Source organism: Mustelus asterias, chromosome 6 (assembly GCF_964213995.1).
Source record: "Mustelus asterias chromosome 6, sMusAst1.hap1.1, whole genome shotgun sequence".
Classification (NCBI taxonomy): domain Eukaryota; kingdom Metazoa; phylum Chordata; class Chondrichthyes; order Carcharhiniformes; family Triakidae; genus Mustelus; species Mustelus asterias.
In genome coordinates this window covers 64,446,720-64,466,446 of record NC_135806.1, presented here as the reverse complement: position 1 = coordinate 64,466,446, position 19,727 = coordinate 64,446,720, and the positions used below count along the sequence as shown (strand labels likewise).

Below are 19,727 nucleotides of genomic sequence, written 5' to 3'. Positions count from 1 at the left end.
AATGTGCAGGGCTATACACAAGAACAATTATTCAGGCCAGGAAACAAAGGGTTGTAAGCATCCATGAAAGCATATCCAAATCTGAGATAGTGCCCAGTTGCTGAGTGCCAAAACAAAATGTAAACTAACAACTAAAGCCTACCGTTCTTTATATCTGCGTTATTTATTTGTACATAGGATGTGAAGGTCCCTGGTATGGACAGTATTTGCTGCCATCCCTAACTCTCCATGAAAAGGTGGTACGAGTTAACTCTTTGAATTGCTGCAGTCCATCTGTTGTATGTATACACAGAGTGCTGTCATGGGGGTGTTCCAGATTTTTAACTTAGCAAGAGTGAAGGAACAGTGTTAGTTCCCAGTGAGGATGGTGAGTGACTTCGGGAGTTGTAATAAGCCTGTTTCAAGTTTTTCTCAGGAGGACAACTGTCACCAAGCCAGTCTTAAAAGTAACGCTACGGCAATTTTCATTTGTAGCCTTCCTTGAGAAAGTTTCTATCCTTCTGCTTTTGGATAATCTCAGGGAAATTGGGATCTGATCAGAGTTCCTCTGTGGGCCCAATAAAAGAACCCACACCCTTGCTAGGGAAAGATTCCAAAAGGGGTCAACTGCATTGCACATGAAGCCTACCTACCAGTTGCAAAAAAAAACTTTGATTTACCATGTATAATATGCACCATAACTGATCAATTTTTAGGGAAAAATACATTTTATACTTGGGAAATTATGGTAGATAGCTTTCAGAAGTTATCGCAGAACTCCCAGCTTCTGAGCTGCTCATGCAGCCACAGTATTTTAAAATGCACAGTAGCATAGTGGTTAGCACTGCTGTCTCATGGCACCAGGGAGCCGGGTTCAATTCTGGTCTTGGGTGACTTGGTTTGCACGTTCTCTTCATGACTGTGTAGATTTCATCTGGGTGCTCTGGTTTCCTCCCACTCTCCAAAGATGTGCTAGTTAGGTGGATTGACCATGTTAAAGTGCCTCTTAGTGTTCAAAGGTGTGTAGGTTAGGGAGAATGCGGGGAGGGCAGAGGGTAGGCCTGGGTGCTCTTGCAGAGAGTTGGTGCAGACTCGATGGACCGATGGCCTTTTTCTGCACTGTAGGAGTTTTATGGTTTTATAAGGAACAAGAGGAGTAGGCAATTTGGCCCCTTGCACCCACTTCGCCATTCAATAATATCAGCTGTGATTTGGCGACCGTGCTAGCCATGGGCACAAATCCCATAATGGCCATTAAATCTCACAAGTGGCCAAAAATGGGTTCTGTGCCAGCCAGATTTCAGCTCCGGATCTTTCCCACTCCCCCCCTGATGATGCAATCAGGTTCACGCCTGGTGAGGTGCGAGCATATGTTAGCATTCATTGTAATATCACTAGCAGGCTTGACATTGATAAGTTTTGTCCTCAACATACCTTCCCACTTAGCCGGCATGATGTCATGCCGGCGCGAAACCCTACTGGATCTCAAAAAATGAAAAACAATCCTGATGACCACTCCAGGGGTGCACAGGCTACGTATAGCCCCCAGGTGGTGAGGAACATAGCCGGGCAGTGCCTTCACACTCCAGGCACCTTGCAGTGTCAACTTGGCATGGTTCCAACCTGGCATTGCTAGGCCACTGCCTGGCCATGTCCCTCTCCTCTGAGGGCTACACTTATGACCCCGGGGGAGACCCCCCACAAAAAGTTCACGTCTAGGTGAACCTGTTGTAAATGGTGCCAATGTGCCGGCAGCTGACTATCCAGTGAGTGGGAAGTCCCGGAGAGACTGCTGCTAATGAAATGCTAATATGTTAAAATTAGCTTTCTGCGGTCCCGCAGCGTGTTTCACCCCACTCCACTGGTGAAAGGCCAGTAATATCGGAACTCGGAAACTCACCGGCACAAATCGCACTCTCTGGATTTGGAGCACATGCCGCCATTCCCATAGACGGAAAGTGCGGGCTGAAAATCACACCCCCCCCCCCGTTGCATTGATTCTACTTAACCCGGTCTAAGTAAATTAATAAAATCTGCTCTGAATTTCTGGAAAGTTATTTATGTCTTCCTCTGTGAAGATGGAACTAATGTAGTTGCCATTCGCTTGTTCTCCATTATAAATTCTCCTGTTTCAGACTGTAAGACCTGCATTTGTCTTCAGTAATCTTTTTGTTGAACTGCTGAAGTCCATGTAGTGAAGGACGCCCACAGAGGTGTCAGGGAGGGAATTCCAGGAATTTGACCCAGCAACGCTGAAAGATTGGTGATATAATTCCAAGTCAGGATGGTGAGTGACTTGGAGGGGAACTTCCAGATGGTGGTCCAATGTGTTTGCCACCCTTGTTCTTCTAAATGTTAGCACTCATGGATTTGGAAGGTACTGCCTAAGGAGCCTTGGTAAGCTTCTGTAGTGTATCTTGTAGATGGTGCACAGTGCTGACACTGTGCGTCAGTGTTGGAGGGAATGAATGTTTATGGAAGGGGTGCCAATCAATCTATTTTCTCTCATCCTTTCCAAGACCCAAGTTAAATTTTATTGAATTACGATCACTACCACCAAAGTGCCCTCCCACTAATACTCCTTCAATGTGCCAACTTCATTTACTAAAACTAAGTATCAGATTGACGTTGTTGGAAGTTTATGATGCATTGATAATTTTATTTACAACAGCCACATTTTTTCATAGCAAATTATAAATTGCTGTACTCAACTGAACAAAAAAACAGGTTCAAAGGAGAAAGTCATGCAAGTAGCATGAATGTTTCCAGTAGAGTGCATCTTACTGCCTGAGGAACAAAGAGGAAACAAAACTCTGACATGAGCAATTTCTCAAGATCTGTCCTATGTGCTTATTCAATGGAATTTTCCAGCTCATATTCGGACTAACACTGGAATCTTGCCAGAAGGGTTGGGAATAACATGGATGAACCACTCTAAAAGGTTCAATGCAAAACGGTGCAGTGAATTAAAGGTACAGGACCACAATTGGTATTACATTTTTTAGGCTTGTGCCAGATATTTTATTGACGATGAAAGTTGGCTTTCAGAAGGAATCACTTTCTTCTTATGAACCAGAGTATAGTTTTACATTTACAAAGAAGGAAATTTCAATGGAATGAAGTCAGACAGATTCAACAACAAGCAAGAAATCCACTGCACCAGACTACTATCCAAGTGATGAAGACTAAAAGCTACCCAACATCTGATGGTGTGGTACAGCCCAGAACAGAAATCTTCATTAATATAATTAGTACATTGAATTGACAAGGATCCCCCAGTGTTCTATCAGGTCGAGATAGGTGAAGAATAAACTCCATCAGGTCCAGACCATAAACAATAAGTTGAAAATTGATAGAGTAGATTTCAGTTGGCAGAGCTTTTAAATGACATTTTCAATAGTACAGAAATAACAGAAAGCACAACTAATTATCTTACTAACACTAACGTTGGACTGCAATATAAACAAAATGCAGCATTTTATCCTTAAAGCCTCCACACTATCTTGATCAATTCTGAAGAACTGAAAGCACACTGTCTGAGATAAGCCTCTTGTTTCCAATGAAGCTCAAAACTGGGACATAGGAAATTAGAAGGTATCATCCATATTCAGATAAGATTATGAAATTGAAATAATAGCTTCCATTTCACCTAAAGGCTAAAACCAAGCTCATTAACTTCAAGTAACTGTTTTCATGTCAAAACAAAGCGTCTCTGTTAAATGAAATAGTAACTACTTCCTTAGCAATAAAAATGTAGTTGCATATAAATAATGGCTCTGAAGTTATATTTGCATTCTATATAGCAATGTCTATGTCTGTTACCATATCAAACACATGTTAGCAAAGAGGCACAAGAATTTATTTCCTAACATAAGATGAAATAACCATCCACAATATTTAGGATTTGAATTGTATGAGAAGAAAAACAGTTCTAACTTTCTCAAAAGGTTGAAAATATTTCAAATGCACTTTATAGCTTTTTCAAAACAATTGGCAAAATTAAAGAGAAATAAACCTGGACAGAGGAACCAAAAATCTGTGACCAAGTGACGAATGTGGAATCAACCGCCATTGTTGACTGGTAAAGTGACTATGCCGCTGCTCTGCCCAACTTAGCACCCTCCCCAGGGGACAGCAGTACAGCACATCATTAAGAAGTAATTAGTATGGGGACAGGAAAAAAGGAGAAAGTAGAGTGGTGATCGTTGACCTAGATATAGTAAAGACAACACATTTTAAGGAAGCTGCCAAAGAATTCCTACCAACAGATTCACTTACAAGGTTGATGGTCAAACTGTGCATGACATAAACCATTTGTTAATTTCTATTGATGTCCTTTGTCAGGAATAGACAACTGTACATCTCTTTTATTGGTCCACATGCATGGACTATAGAAAAAAAAAACACTTCTGATAATTCCAAAATGTCTGGTAGAGAATGAGTTCAATGATAAAGGGAAACATAGAAGATCGTATGGATTGGAGGAAGAATTTCCTATTCTTACCTCACTGGCCATAACTTGGAAACATACCCTGAAGTCTCTTTAAACAGAGCAAACGCACTTGCTTTTTGTGAAGGATGAGTCTTGTGTAAATAAGCACTGTTAAATTGTATTAATAATTTTGTCAATTATTATGTTAATGATCTACTTGGTCATGTAGAGTGTGATAGGATTATTACAATTTTGTGATTGGTCAATTTTATGACATTACCACAAAGAAATTTGGGTTTCACAATGTCACCCTAAGGAAAACTGTATCTATTTTTCTCGGTGTTTATTAAATAAACAAAAGGTTGATTTTGTTAAAAGGTAGGAACGGCCTAATAAATTACTAAGCTAAACAGTCATTTCACCTTAATAAATGTGGGCATGTTTGATCTTGTAACTGCCAGTATTGCAAATAAAATTCATCATAATTGTTAGAAGACAGCGATTCAAACTAATATATGTTGCTTTATAATTATAGCAGAAATTTAATTAATACTGTGCTCTAAATAGAACACAGAAGTACATAGCATATACTGCACAGAAACAGATTATTCAACCCGGACAGCCCATGGCATCCTTCACACTATCCTCTTTCCATCCTTATATCTGACTCGATTAGTATAACCTGTATTCTCTCCGTCCTCTACACTTAGCTAGTTTCCCTTTAAATGCACCTATCCAATTTGTCTCAACCATTCTCATCCCTTCTGGATAAACAAGCTTTGTTTGAAGTCCCATTTGAGTTTTTTTCTTTACCACAAGTAAAAACATTGTGTCTACTGTATCAAAAACTTCAATAATCTTAAAGACTTGTATTAGGTCACCCCTCAGCCCTCTTGTTTCAAGAGAAAATACCCAGATTCTTGATCCCTCCCTCATGTGTAAACCCATGCATTTCTGGTATTATCCTTATAAATCTCATTTCCATCCTATCCAGTGCCCCTGTAACTTTTTATATCATGGTGACCGCATCAAGCATGGTCTAACCAAGGTTTGCTACAAATTTAACATAGCTTCTCTACTTTTTAATTATATCCCTCTGGAAATAAACCGCTGGTTTGCTATTTTTAATTGACTTATTAACCTGTGTGCTACTTTTAGTGATACGTGCATTTGTACTGCCTTTGCTCCCCCACCCATTTTAGATTCTTATTTTTGAAGCAATATATATCCTCTTGTTCATAGTAAAATGGAATGCATCACAATTATCCACGAAATTCATTTGCCAATTATATGTCATTCTGCGAGTTCATTTGTAATTTATTCCAATTCTCCGAACTAACTCCCTTCCTTCATCCAAATTTGGTGCCGTCCTCCAATTTAAAACTTGCGGTTTTGATTACAAAATTTAAATCACAAATAACATTTTTGTTTAATAACAGTGGTCCCAGTACTAGTCCTTGTGAGATCCCACTTTCTATCTTCTCTCACCCTGAATAGTTATCTTTTACCCCTTGCTTTCTGTCTGGTAGTTAGCTATCCATTCGATTATTTGCCCCTTGACTCAATATGGTCTGATATTATTCATTCATCTATTACATGGCATGTTATTGAAGGCCTTCTAAAAATCCAGACAAATTACATCATTGGAACATAGGCCATTTAGCTCCGAAAGTTTATTCCTCCTTTCAACCTGATCATGGCTGATGTGCAACCTAAGCTCATATAACCCAGCCTTGCCCATATCCCTTAATATTTTTGGTTAACAGAAGACTATGAATCTGATTTAACATGAACAATTGATCTCACATAAAACATCTGGAATTAAAAGTCAAAAGATGCCCACAAAACCATTGTCCATTGTCATAAAAACCCAACTGGTTCACTAATGTCCTTTTGGGTAGGAAACCTGCCACCCTTAACTAATCTGGCCTACATGCGACTCCAGACCCACAGAAATATGGTTGGGTTGACTCTTACTTCCCCTCTCAAATGGCAAACCACAGTTGTTTTCAATCAGTACCAATACCTCAGGGATTGCATTGGTTCAAGAAAGCAGCTCACCATCACCTTCTCAAGGGCAACCAGGAATGGGCAATAAATTCTGGCCTAGCCAGCGATGCCCCACATCCCGTAAATGAATTTAAAAAATAATAATTTGTTGTGTGTAGAAGCATTCCAAACTTCTACTGCATTACACCACTAGTTACCTCTTCAAATAATTCAATGAGGATGGTTAAACAAGACTTAAGCTTTTGAGATCTATACTGATGATTCAATATTGTATATTTTGTTTTCTACATATTTTTCTATTTACTCCCTCAGTATGGATTCCATTGTTTATTTGTACTGATGTTAAGCTGGCTGCTCCAGAATTTTCAGAACATGTTCTATCTCCCTTCTTAAATAGAGGTTCAAAGTTAATTATCTACTAGTGCTCTGGCCTTAAACATTAATTATGTGTAATAGTGCCCGTGCTATCTCTCCTCTATAGTCTTTTAAAATGTGCAGAAGATTTTAAAATGCACATATATTGCAAAATGCTGAAAAAATGTCCTATAGATGCTATTGAATTTTTCTTTTGCGAATGATTTCTTCACAAGACTCAAGTTGACAATTTTAATTAACTTATTAAATTGCTGTTTAAGGTTTATTAGCACATATGTATTATTTGACTGCATTAGAGAATACACGCATTAGAATAGTTTAATTACCATCACCTGAAAGATTATACAGTTCTATTATTTTCCAGTGTTTGGAAGAACTTCTGCATATTACTTTAAGCATTACCCTAAAGCAGTTGTCTGCAGTCAGAATGGCAGTTGATTAAAATATAACATAAATGCTCATATTCAAAGATCTATCTGGATGGAGATTGCAATTAGTTTTCAATGTACAATTAGGTCCAAATAATTACGCAATTGTTAAGCAACAATCCATACACTTACTTGAGATGTACTATACAAGACCTTCATCCCTTCAGCATCCACAAAGGCTTTCCTGCCCAACTTGATACCTGTGATATTCTTGATACAGGTCAAAATCCCTTTGCGGATCAGCATGTGCCGATGCCTTGAGTCATGTCTATGCCAATCGATATAAATTGTGAGAAGGACAGGAAGGTACCCCCTATCTACTGACCTCCTGGCATTGGTTTCTATAATAAAAGATACATACATATTTTAAAAAATTTTTCACTATACAAAAATGAAGAAATAGTTGTTTATTGATGTTGGCATTCAGCTAGTTATATTATAAATAATAGATATACTTTATGTGTTGCAGGACAGGATGGGAGGTATGTGGGAGCCAATGGGCACCAGTGTAATCCAAAGCAACCACATCTGCAGTATATGTCAGCAATTTGAGGAGCTTCAGCTCAGAGTCAAAGAGCTGGAGACTGAATACTGGCATCAGTACTGGGGAAAGTGAGAGCGGTACCTTTGGGGTGGTCTTTAACTGAACCATGCTGGGACCAGTGTTCTGGCGAGTTGTACAACTAGGACAGTAGGGAGGGCTTTAAACTAAATGGGCGGGGGGAAGGGGGTGGCATGCAAGGCCGGAGATCGCAAAAATGGTTTAAAAAAGTACCAATTACAGGCTTTGTGCCTGAATTCATACAGCATTCATAATAAAATGGATGAATGTTAGCGCAGATTTAAAAAAATACATATGATCTGATAATCATTACAGCAACAAGGTTGTAAGGCGAACGAGACTGCAATTTGAATATTGAAGGCAATCTGACATTTCGAAAAGACAGGAAGCTAGGAAAAGGTGGTGAGATGGTGTGGTGTGGGTCAAATAGTATGAAAGCAGAGCTGGCTAAAGTAAACTCAGAAACTAGGTTAAAAGATAGGACAGTAGAGATTCACTGGTTGACATTAAGGGCAATATTTGATTACTCTCAGCAAAGATTTCTACCAAATACCGGTGAGAAAGAGTGTCTTTGAGAAGGATATATCATCTATGGCAAAATAAGGAAGTTAAGGATTGTATCAAATTGAAAGAAACACTGCACAAATCTGCAAAGATTGATGGTAGGTCGGGAGATTGGACAAAGTTTTCAAACCAGCAAAGAATAACTAAAAACTGGTAAAGGTAGAGTATGATAGAAAGCTAGTTAGTAATATGAAATTAGATAGCAAGTACTTCTACAAGTATTTTTAATAGGAAAAGAATAACTGAAATTAGTGATGGTCTACGAGAGAGAGAGTCTGGAAAATTGATAATGGAAGACAAGGAAATCGCAGAGCCATTGAACAGGCATTTTGCATCCGCCTTCACCATACAAGACTTCGAAAACTTCCCAAAGATACTTAAAATAAAAAAGATGAAAGGAAAGGAAAATGTTAAAACAATGACTCTCGCAAAGGAAAATGTGCTTGGAAAGCTATTAGATCCAAAGGCTGACAAGCCCTCAGAGCCAGGTGGCCTGCATTCTAAAGTCTTAAAAAAGTGGCTGCGAGGTTTTACAGGCAATGACTTTAAAATTTCAAAATTACTTAGATTCTGGAAAATCCCAGTGGATTGGAAAATAACAAATGTAAAAACTTTATTTAAGAAAGGAGACAGAAAGAAGGAAACTATAAGCCTTATAGTCCGCCATAGGGAAATTGCTAGAATTCATTATTGAGGAGGTTATAGCAGGACACTGAGAAATTCATAATTGATCAGGCAGAGTAAACAAAGTTTTTTGAGAGGGAAATTGTGTTTAACTAATTTATTAGCGTTTTTAGAGGTAACAAACAAGTTGGATGAAGAGAAGCCTGTAGATGTGGTGTACTTGAATTTACAAAAGGCATTTGACAAAGTGTCATGCCAAAGGTTTGTACAAAAAATAAGTGCACATGGTGTAATGGGTAACATTTTAGCAGAGATAAATGTTCGATTAGCTAACAGGAATAAATGGGATAAATGGGTATTTTTGAATTTGGCAAGCTGTAACTAGTGGCGTGCCAAAGGGATCAGTGTTGGGGCCTCCACTCATTACAATCTATATCAATGGTTTGGATGAAGGACTGAAAGTATGGTAGCTAAAGTTGCCAGTGACAACAAGATACGTAGGAAATTTAAGTTGTCAGAGGAGGTAAAGAGTCTGCAATGGGATACATGGACAAGTTAAGTGAGTGGGCAAAAAACTGGCAGACAGAGTAAAATGTGGGAAAGTGTTCAAGTTGGCAGGAAGAATATAAAAGCATTTTGCAATTTAAATGGAGAGCGATTGCAGAACTCAGTGGTATAGAAGGATCTGGATATTCTGGTGCATGAATCACAAAACGTCAGTATGTTGTTACAGCAATTGATGAGGAATGCACATGGAATGTTGGCATTTATAGCCAGGGGAGTGGAATCTAAATGCAGTGAAGTTTTACTTCTGTACAAGGCCTTGGTAAGACCATATTTGGAATACTGTTTTCAGTTTTGGTCTCCTTGTTTGAAAAAGGATATAATTGTATTAGAAGCACTTCAGAGGATGTTCACTCAACTAATTCCTGGGATCAATGGCATATCGTATGAAGAATGGTTGAACAGCTTGGGCCCATACCTGTTGGAGCTTAGCAGAATGAGGTGATCTTTTTGAAACATTTAAGATCCTAAGGGGACTTGAGAGGGTGGAGACAAGGAAGCTCTTTCCTCCTGTGGGGGAGACTAGAACTAGGGGACATGGTTTAAGAATAAGAGGTCTCCCTTCTAAGATGGAGGGGAGGAGAATTTTTTTCTCATAGGGATTGTTAGTATGTGGAATCTCTTTCCCAGAAAGCAGTGGAGGCTGGGTCTCTGAACCCAAGGGTGAATTCGATTTTTGATAGACAAGGAAGTGGTTGAGACCAATACCAGATTAGCCATGATCATATCAAATGGTGGAGTGGATTTGAAGGGCTGAATGGCCTAGTCTTGCGTTTAGGTCCAATGTTCCTATGTCTTAAAAAGTACAAAAAGCATCACTCCTCACAAACAAAAAGTTTAGTAAACTTTTATGGGGAGGTGGAAGTTATTTTTTTAAAATGCTGTTTGTATTCAACTTTTTGTAGCAGTTTGAAACAACGGAATGGATTATTCTGCCATTTCATCGGGTAGTTAAGAGTCAATCACATTGTTGTGGGCCAGACTAGCTAAGGAGAACATCAGTGAACCAAACAGCTAGTTTTTTAAGACAATCTAATCGATTGGTCATCAAAACAAAGACTAGCTTTTTATTCAGATTTGTTCAATTGCTGCTGGTGGAATTTATTATCTCTGAATTCGTTCAAATCTCTGGATTCCTAGTCCAGTAACATTACAATGTGCTAACGTGACACTTAGAAGTAATTTTTGTATGGTAACTTTACATCATATTATTAATTGCATCCTCTAAATTTAAACAACTCAAAAACCCTGCATTTATTTAATGCCTCTCATGACCACAGGGCACTCTAAAGTGCTTTACAGCCAAGTTAGCACTTCTGACGTGTAGTTACTGTTATAATACAGAAAATGTGGCACCAATCTCCCATAAACAGCAATGTACTCATCTGTTTTTGTGATGTTAACTGAGGGTTAAACATTGGTCAGGACTAACTCATTCGCTCTTCTTTGAAATAATACCATGGGATCACTTGCATCCATTTGAGACGTAAATTTGATTAAATAAATCTGGAAGAAAAAGCTAGTCGCCGCATTGGTGACCACAAAACTATTGGATTGTCTTAAAACTCAATCTAATACACTAATGTCCTTTAGTATGCCAAAGGCATTATGCTTATAAAAGTGACTAGGGGTGGGGTATGTTCTGTACCACTCAAGTCTCAATCTGAATTACATCATGAAAAAGGCACCTGTGAAGAATGGAGCATCTCCCAGCAAGCACAAATAAAATCAGAGATATTGGGATCAGGCGTAATCAAGATGCCTGCAAGATTTGTGTTCAAATGGGCATCAAACTAAAGAGTTACTAGCATTGTAGATTTATGTCCCAGCAAAATCCAAGAGGTGGAAAAATAAGGCAAATTGTAAAAACAAATTTTAAAGAGGAAACAAAATGTCCTTCCTTATTGATTAACTTGCATAGATAGTTAACTAGGTAAAACACTTACTGGACTTCAGCAATGCTGCCAGTGTGTCTAATGAGACCCTGCAAAAAAACCACACAGTCCATACGATGCAACCATTAACAAATTATGGCAGGGATAAAAAAAGACATAAATAAATTTCCTTCAAGGATTACAAATTTAAACTGATAGAATGGAAATTGATAAGAGTTTATAAAAGAACAAAGGAAGATTTGGTTATTTTGCAAAAAATTTAAAATCTGCTCCAGATTAAGTAATTAACATTGAACCATCTCCTTAGTACTACTAAACAAAATAACAAATTTGTTCACAATTACTTATAATAGTACAAGTTAAACAAGTGGAACAAAGATAAATAAAGCCTGAGGTTAGTATCTATGGGCATAATTTAATGCCCTCCCCCAAGATCAGTTAGCAGGTAGTGCGAGTATTTAATCAGATTAAAGCATGAGGAGTGGGGTCCCCATCACCTTCCCATTTCTGCCTAGATTAAATCCATGGTGGGAAGACTCATGGAGAACATTTCCACCTCAATGCCAATTGAGGCTCTAAAGTGGGCTATTAATGCGAAGGTCCAATGTCTCCCTTTCTTCAATCACAAGATTTGGATTACTTTTTTTGCTTAGTCATATTTGGAAAAGCTTTGAACAAAATTATTAACGGAAGAAACAAACAACATTGTATTTGTTTTTCTTTGGATTTTAAAAGTCATTCAAGCTACTGGCGTTATCTTTACATTCATATGCCATGTTCTCAGCCACGTGTAGTTCTGAATATCCCATCAACAAACTGCAAAAATGTTTTTAAAAACAGACCAGAATGGTTAAGCTACCAATTTTTAACAAAACACAAATGATAAGAAAAACCATAAGTAACAAAATAAGTCATACGTGGATATTTGCTACAATTAATATATTGTTCTATGTATTTTTCTACAATTTATCCCTACATTACCACAGATACAGAAATTTGGGTCAGTGATTTGAAGCTGGTCACGCAACAAAATTTTGACCCTGAATTAGAGATGATGCAGTTTGCACAAGGAAAGACGACCAGATGCGTTATATAGGAGCATAAACATAAATCCCTCCGCCTCTGCTTTGAGAGAGGTGAACTAAAAATGTTGAAAATATCCCATACTAAGACAAATTACAAACTACAGACTAAGAACAACAATAAACAAGTTAGATCCTCAACACTATTCCAATATTCAAGTAGATCCTGGTCAATCCATATCTTGCCTCCATTTACCCTTTTTGCTTTTGTAACTCTCAACACCTTTTCCTTACAAAAATCCGTCTTGGTTCGAAAGTTTTCAATTGACCTAATCTCAATAGTTTTGTTTGGAATAGTTGGGAGGGTTACTAGTTCCAGATTTCCACTTGCCCTCCTGCGACATTACCCCTGAGCAGCTGAGCTCTAACCATATGTCTGCATCACCTTGTTCAAGACTCTCTTGCTAGACAAAATAATTTCCCTCTATCGAATTTATGAACGCATCTGTTCATCTTAAACACATCAAGTAGATCAGCATTGTCCCATATGCTCATTACTCACCACATGTGGCAGATCAGTCACAGATTTGAGACAAACTAATGCTGTTCCTTTTTAGAGCTACACAATACTGAGTTGTGTTAAAGTTGCAGCAGTGGATCTGAGTATGGGTGTCATTTGCTAATTATTTGTCATCCATCCCTAATGGGGAGGTAGGAAAAATCAACTGTGTTGCTGCTGGAGTCACATAATGGTCAGAGCATGACTACGTTCAGCAGAATATAGTTTGGCTGTCAAGTTTCTGATTACCTGTAAGCTGAGTTGCCACTTTGCTCAACGAAACAAGAAAAATAGTCTGCCACGTGTTACCTTCTCTATTTCTATTCTCTCTCGATGTCTTTAAATGACAATATATTTAGACTGGCAGAACTGCACTGTGAAGTGCTATGAAAGTAGGGCCAGTCTTCGGAAGAACATTGGTCTGATTTCTCTTGAAATTTACAAGGGAAATCTCGTGACACAGGGGATGCTAACTGAATGAACTTTGCTTTTGTTCAGCTGGTGGCTGGTGGTCTTCCCAAAACAGTTGAGGTGCATGAGCAATTGACAGTGCTGCATGGCTACCAATAATGGTTGAAATGTGTAATTTTGACAATGCAGCAATATCCAGATGTGTGCAGCTTTCACCTTAATTGATTGAAATGAGTGATCAAAAAGAATAGGGTATTACTGGTGCAAAAGGAAAGATTACAGGAGATTTGCCATAAGCCAAGTGTCTATCTAAATGTCTGGATGTTGTATTCAAACATCAGGAAACAGAACATAAGCAAGGCAAGGTTCAGAACACAGAAGTCGTAGAGATTTGTCGATTCTTATCTCTTCCCAAATTTACTAATTCTGATGGAAACAGTTCATTCTTGAAGAATTTTTTAAAACTATCAAAAATAGAACACTTCAGTTAACAGATTGTCATGAACTTCTGAACCTATGAAGAGGAGGCTTGCTTTGTGGAAAAATTGGATTGCAAAACACATTTTTGAAGCTGTTCCTCTGGCTCTAGTAGTGAGCACGTCACTTTTAATTGCTGACTATTTAAAATCTCAAACTTATTTCCAAAAGATTGGGCAATTGTTTTAATAATATTGCGTGTCATGTGATGAATATTGTCACCTAATCACCACAACTTTGGCGAGCATCAAAATCCTATTGGATAACACTAAATTAGATTGTCACTTCAACTTTTATACTTTAGGAAATACAAGTCTAGTCTATGCACCCTGTCCTCAATTGAACTCATTTTGCCCCAGTATTATTTTGGTGAACCTGCTCTGCACTTCTTAAATTATTTTTGTACCTCTTCACCAGTTTAACAGTGATATTTTTACTTGGACCTGGAGTTTCTTTGCTTACCCATTGATCCTAGATTCTTGGTATTTAGAAAATATATTGATCTATCTTTATTCAGTCATAAGTACAAAATAAAGTACTAGTACAATGCATCTCTGGACATGAGGAACAATTTTGAAATGTGTTGCAAGAAAAAATGAAACATAGTGCAGTAATATATAAATATATATTACTTTTCTCACATGTCTATTGTGCAGCACTCTATCAAAATCCATATGCACCACATCAACAGCATTGCCTTCATCAACTCTCTGTTACCTCTTCGAAAAACTCCAGGTTAGTTAAACAAGATTTTCCCTAACAAAATCCATGTTGGATCTCCTTAATTAAGACACATTTGTCCATATTAATTCTGTCCCAGATTATTATTTCTGCCACCAAAATTAAACTGGCTGATATGGATTTGCTCAGCTTATCCTTGCAGTCTTTTTTGAACAAGGGCACAATGTTTGCAATTCTCCCGTCCTCTAGCACCATCAGAGTCTAAAGGAGATTACAAAATTTTGACCAGTGCCTCTGCAATTTCCATTCTCACTTCCCTCAGTATCCTTGGATGCATCTCATCCATTCCCAGTGCCTTGTTCACATTACATGCAGACAACTTATGCAATATCACCTCCTCATCAATTTTAAACTCTTCTCATAACTGAATTTCCTTCTTTCACTATGACCTGGGTAACATCTTTTTGCTTGATAAAGACAATTGCTCATTCGAAGAGCTGGTGCAGACACATTCGGCTGATGGCCTCCTTTTGCACTGTAACATTTCTGTGAATTAGACATTACTTCTCAATGCAATTTATTCAGGCTTTAAATAAACAGTTCATCATGGTACCTACTTTATGAGGCTTGTGTTTTTCTTGTTAAAAGGACCAATAATCTTGAATATCAATTCCACAACACCATTTTTACCCAAGGATACAGCGTTGACAGCTGAAAAATAAATGGAAAAATGAAAACAACATTGTGCAACCAATAAGACCAAAATAAGTTCCAGCAATGTTGCTTTTAAAAAGCGAAATATATGAATAATGTACAGTGCATTTTAAGAATGGATTATATGGAAACATAATTGATGTCAGAATAAGTTAAAACTTATTAATTTTGAATATTTTATGTTGATGCTAAGGTACATTTATATATATGGTTGCATTCTATTGTGGTCAAGTCCACACTCAAATCACAAGTGGATAAATATTGTGATAGTCTGCTCCCTTACTCAATTCAATGAACTACACTAGTTTTCAAAATCTTTAAACGACTATCAATTTAACTGTCTTTCCTTATGTCCACATCACTTTAGACATATGCAAGTAATCCCTCGGTGCCATGAAATGCTCGGTTAAAATGAATAGTATATGTATATGTAGCAGTGAAAATTATTTCTGTTGTCTACTTACAGTTGCTGGAATAAACCCGAAGCAGTTGCAGACAAGGTAAAATCAGCTTGGAGTTTTGCAGGTTTTGTTTCACTAAACTCAAAGTTATGCCCAAGGCTCCATTAATCCTGGCTTTGACTCCAAACTTTTTGTCTACTCAAATAAACAAAGATAAAAAATAATGTCCGAAGGACTTTAAGTGAATCTCACATCTCAGTTTTTTTAAAGATAGTTTCAATAAATTTCTCACTGATCTTTTAACTAAAAGAACAAATAATTTTGTATTATATTTATCATTCCAATGTGTATATAACATTTTCTCCATACCTTTCCTAAGACCTGCTACATCTCTTGCTTCCGTTCTAACAAAAGAACATCAATCTGAATCGTTAACTTTGCTCCTCCCTCCACAGATCCTGCCTGGCCTGCTGAGTATTTTCACCAATATAAAATCAAGTATTACATAATACTAAGGACAAAATAGGTGACTTTAAAATGAGGAATGAATTACAGCCCTGGTTTAAGTATTCCTGGTTTCCAATACTGCTGCACTTCTTTACACTTGGTCTTGTACTTTCTTACATAATGCACTCGAAAAGGATATACTCTAAATGGTATTGATATTAACTTTGACACATGCATCAAAAATGTAGTTAAGTATATTGTAGGTTTTATAGATTCAGTAGTTTCAATGCAGAGCCTTCCTAGCAATGGTTTCTACAACTGACCAGCTTGCATTAGAAGTCAATTGCATATCAGCTGGATTTAGTGGTTGCATTATCAAATCTGAGTTAGCCCAACTCTCAGGATCTGTGTACATAATTTAAGATGACAATTCTGTGATGCTCGGAAGGCATGCTGCTTTGTTGGAAACGTGATGCTTTTTATTACACCAAGGCCTGCCTGTTCAGTCTAGCATTATCTAAGGAGCAAAACAGACCCCTGAAAGGAATGTTCATCATGGGAAATGATGATTAAGTAAAGATTTTCTTAAAGCTATGGCATCCTCACATTTAGTTCAATTATAAAAAAACACCTTTGGGTCCAATCTTTGCCAGAATGGAATGTAGTTGCACCATAACCTCTTCATTTGGAGGAGAATCTTTACTGGCACTAAATAGCAACTGAAGGAGAATTTGGCTTCCTCCTTTGGAAACCAAAACACCACATCTGCGTCCTCCGCCTAGAAGACAAATCAGAATTTGTTTTTACATTTGCACAAATATATAATGAATGATACAAACACTACCAAGACAATATTTTATTTTATGCATCAGGTGAATCTGGCCCTTAAGTTAGTCTGGATTTTACAAAGCCACTTTTACAGGAAGAACTCCGCCAATATATTGTATGAAAATTACAAGAGGCATAATATATCACCAGAATATTTAAAATGGAGCATTCTATAAACAACAAGTCTTAAAACTCTTATCCTCATTTTCTTCACTAGTAAATTGAATTTACCTAGGTTTCCAGTAAATGTATAAACAAAAAGTTGAGATGCTGATAACGTAATGTGTTACGGGACAGCAGGAATAATTATTTTCTACAATGTCTAGTATGGGAGTTCTTACTGCTGAGTAAGCTTGCAAAAGTGGCAAAATGTTTCATTCTCTAAAATTGGCACGTCACCTGAGTAAATGTGAAAATTTAAATAATTTATTCCTTTTAACCCAAAGTGCTACAGACAATTTATCTGTTCATCTGCATTTTTCAAACATCAAATGCCTCTTTGCCATGTTCTGTTCAAATTGCTTAATTTAAAAATACCAGATCATTCAAGTTTTTTTGAAAGAAATCACTGATTTAATTCATTAAATCATTAATCTAGCACTCAAATTCTTAAAAATTGATTAAAAAAACAAACATGATGAGCTTACAAAAATGTATATGTCATTCTAAAACTTAAAATTCAGCATTGCATATTGTAATCAAATATTAGAGAGATTGTTTCCAAGTAATTCCGACTTATAGGGACCACAGTTTCCTAGAATTATGTTCAATTTTCTTAGGGAGCTGGAAAGAAATTCTCCAGTTTTTGCTGAATTAGCAACAGGTTCTCGTCTTCGTTTTCTTATGTCTCCCAGGAGATTGCATGATTTGTGCGATGGGTTGCGCTATATCTAGATAGAGCAGATTTAACTGGGTTCCCTTGTCCCAATTTTGGCGGCCCATGGTTGACTTTATATTTGAAAAACTTATAGGGAGACAATGTGAATGCTGTCTGGATATAACTGACAACAGATTTTCATATTTCTAAGTACTAAATCACTGCTCAAAGTGAACTAAATAAATAATCATCTACCTGGGAGGGTCATCTTCATTCTTCAAATAACATGCATTATCTATACAGCATGGGGTTGTAGTCTAGTTTGATATGTTCTGGGGAAACCATGTGCTGAGCACATAAATTAATGCAGTATGGAATTACAAATAGGTGGTGCCATACATGGTTTTTCATTCTAACATCAGGTAAAGAACCTACATTTAGATGATAGTGCCAGTTCATTTTGACCACAGGCTTAATTCTAACTTCTCCAAGTAGGCATGATAGATGGGTGATTTGCAAAGATTTCATATCATTTCTGAAACAAAGACCAAACTAGCTACCAAAACTTTATTCTCCACTTTCATTGTTTGTGCACTACATAAAATGGTACAAATTTAGGAGAGCATAAAACTATAGGTCAGGCCATATGTGATGCTGTGGGTTGCAATTATATCTAAACAGTTGGGCTAGCAAGAAAAAGGTAATAATTGCTGCATGTAATAAACTTGGACATCCCATCATCTGAAATTCAACTTGAGAATTACCCAGAAGCATCTATGGAATTGGTAGAAGGACCCACTTAGGAGGACACTCACAGCTTAAGTTTCTTCAAGATGTTAACACACTAAATGAACTAAATCAATTGTTTTGCTGCTCCCTGCTTAAATTGCAAGTTTCCCTTGGGATCTTACAGCAATAAGAAATGAAAAACTGAGATAGTCTAAACTATTCCATATAAAATACACAACTTATAGCTCAGAGGATATTTGCATGCTAGAAATTATGAAACATTTGATGTGTGTGCTGCCAGAAGAAAAACAATTGCTTAAATTGCTTATTGATCCAAAGGAAAACGCAAAATACCCTTAGCTAAAAGCTGCAGAACGGCAAATGAAATATGCTTGATCTCCAGTACGGAATAAAATACTTCATTAACTGAGACAAAATTACCATGTGACAAAATTACCAGGTAACAAAATTCAACTCAAGCTTGAAATGGGTATGTCAACGTGACAAACTAAATGAGGTTCCCATTCAAAACCAATAAGGATCTAACTGGGCACAATCTGCACATAGCATACACAAAATAAAATGGAAAGAAAACAATAGATTATGAAAGAGAGAAATAGCCATAATATGAACTCAGAGTTAGGATTCAAATGAATATCAAAGAAATGCTGAAAATATTCCATATTAAGAAAAGCATCTTAATATGTCTGACCGACTTGGTAGAACATTACTGTGTTACAAACCCTCAAATGGGATATCCTACATTGTATTTTTCTAGAATGGTTAGAGAACAGAGGAAGGCCATTCAGCCCAGTCTGTCTATGCCAATTCTCAGAGCAAATTAGCTAGTGCCACTCCCCTGCCTTTTCCCTTCAAATCTTCTCTCATCAGGCAGTTTTCCAATTCCCTTTTGAAAACCACAATGAAACCTGCCTCCACCACACCCTCGAGCAGTACATTCCAGATCCTAATCACTCGCTGTTTAAAAATGTTCTTTTTTGGTAATCATCTTAAATCAGTGTTGTCTGGTTCTTGATCCCTCCACCAATATCTGCTTACTTCCTGGTTCCCAACCTCCTAACAAGTTAGTTTAAACCTTCCCAACAGCAAACCACGCCAAGACATTGGATTCAGCTCGATTCAACTTCAAACCATAAAGTTCACACAAATCTAAAGCTCTCCTCCTCCTGCACCATCATTCCAGCAAT

The 19,727-nt window shown here is 37.4% G+C and overlaps 1 protein-coding gene across 10 annotated transcripts in view; it reads right to left on the bottom strand.

The window, feature by feature from the left end:
* Window positions 1-19,727, bottom strand: part of agtpbp1 (ATP/GTP binding carboxypeptidase 1) — a 239,741-nt gene that overhangs the window by 131,330 nt on the left and 88,684 nt on the right. For all 10 annotated transcript variants that reach the window (XM_078214458.1, XM_078214452.1, XM_078214454.1 and 7 more), the window contains 5 exons: window positions 16,777-16,923; window positions 15,762-15,893; window positions 15,201-15,294; window positions 11,485-11,522; window positions 7,357-7,565 (listed from right to left, as the gene is read on the bottom strand). In XM_078214458.1, coding sequence (XP_078070584.1) covers window positions 7,357-7,565; window positions 11,485-11,522; window positions 15,201-15,294; window positions 15,762-15,893; window positions 16,777-16,923 — 620 coding nt within the window. The remainder of the gene's footprint in view (window positions 1-7,356; window positions 7,566-11,484; window positions 11,523-15,200; window positions 15,295-15,761; window positions 15,894-16,776; window positions 16,924-19,727) is intronic.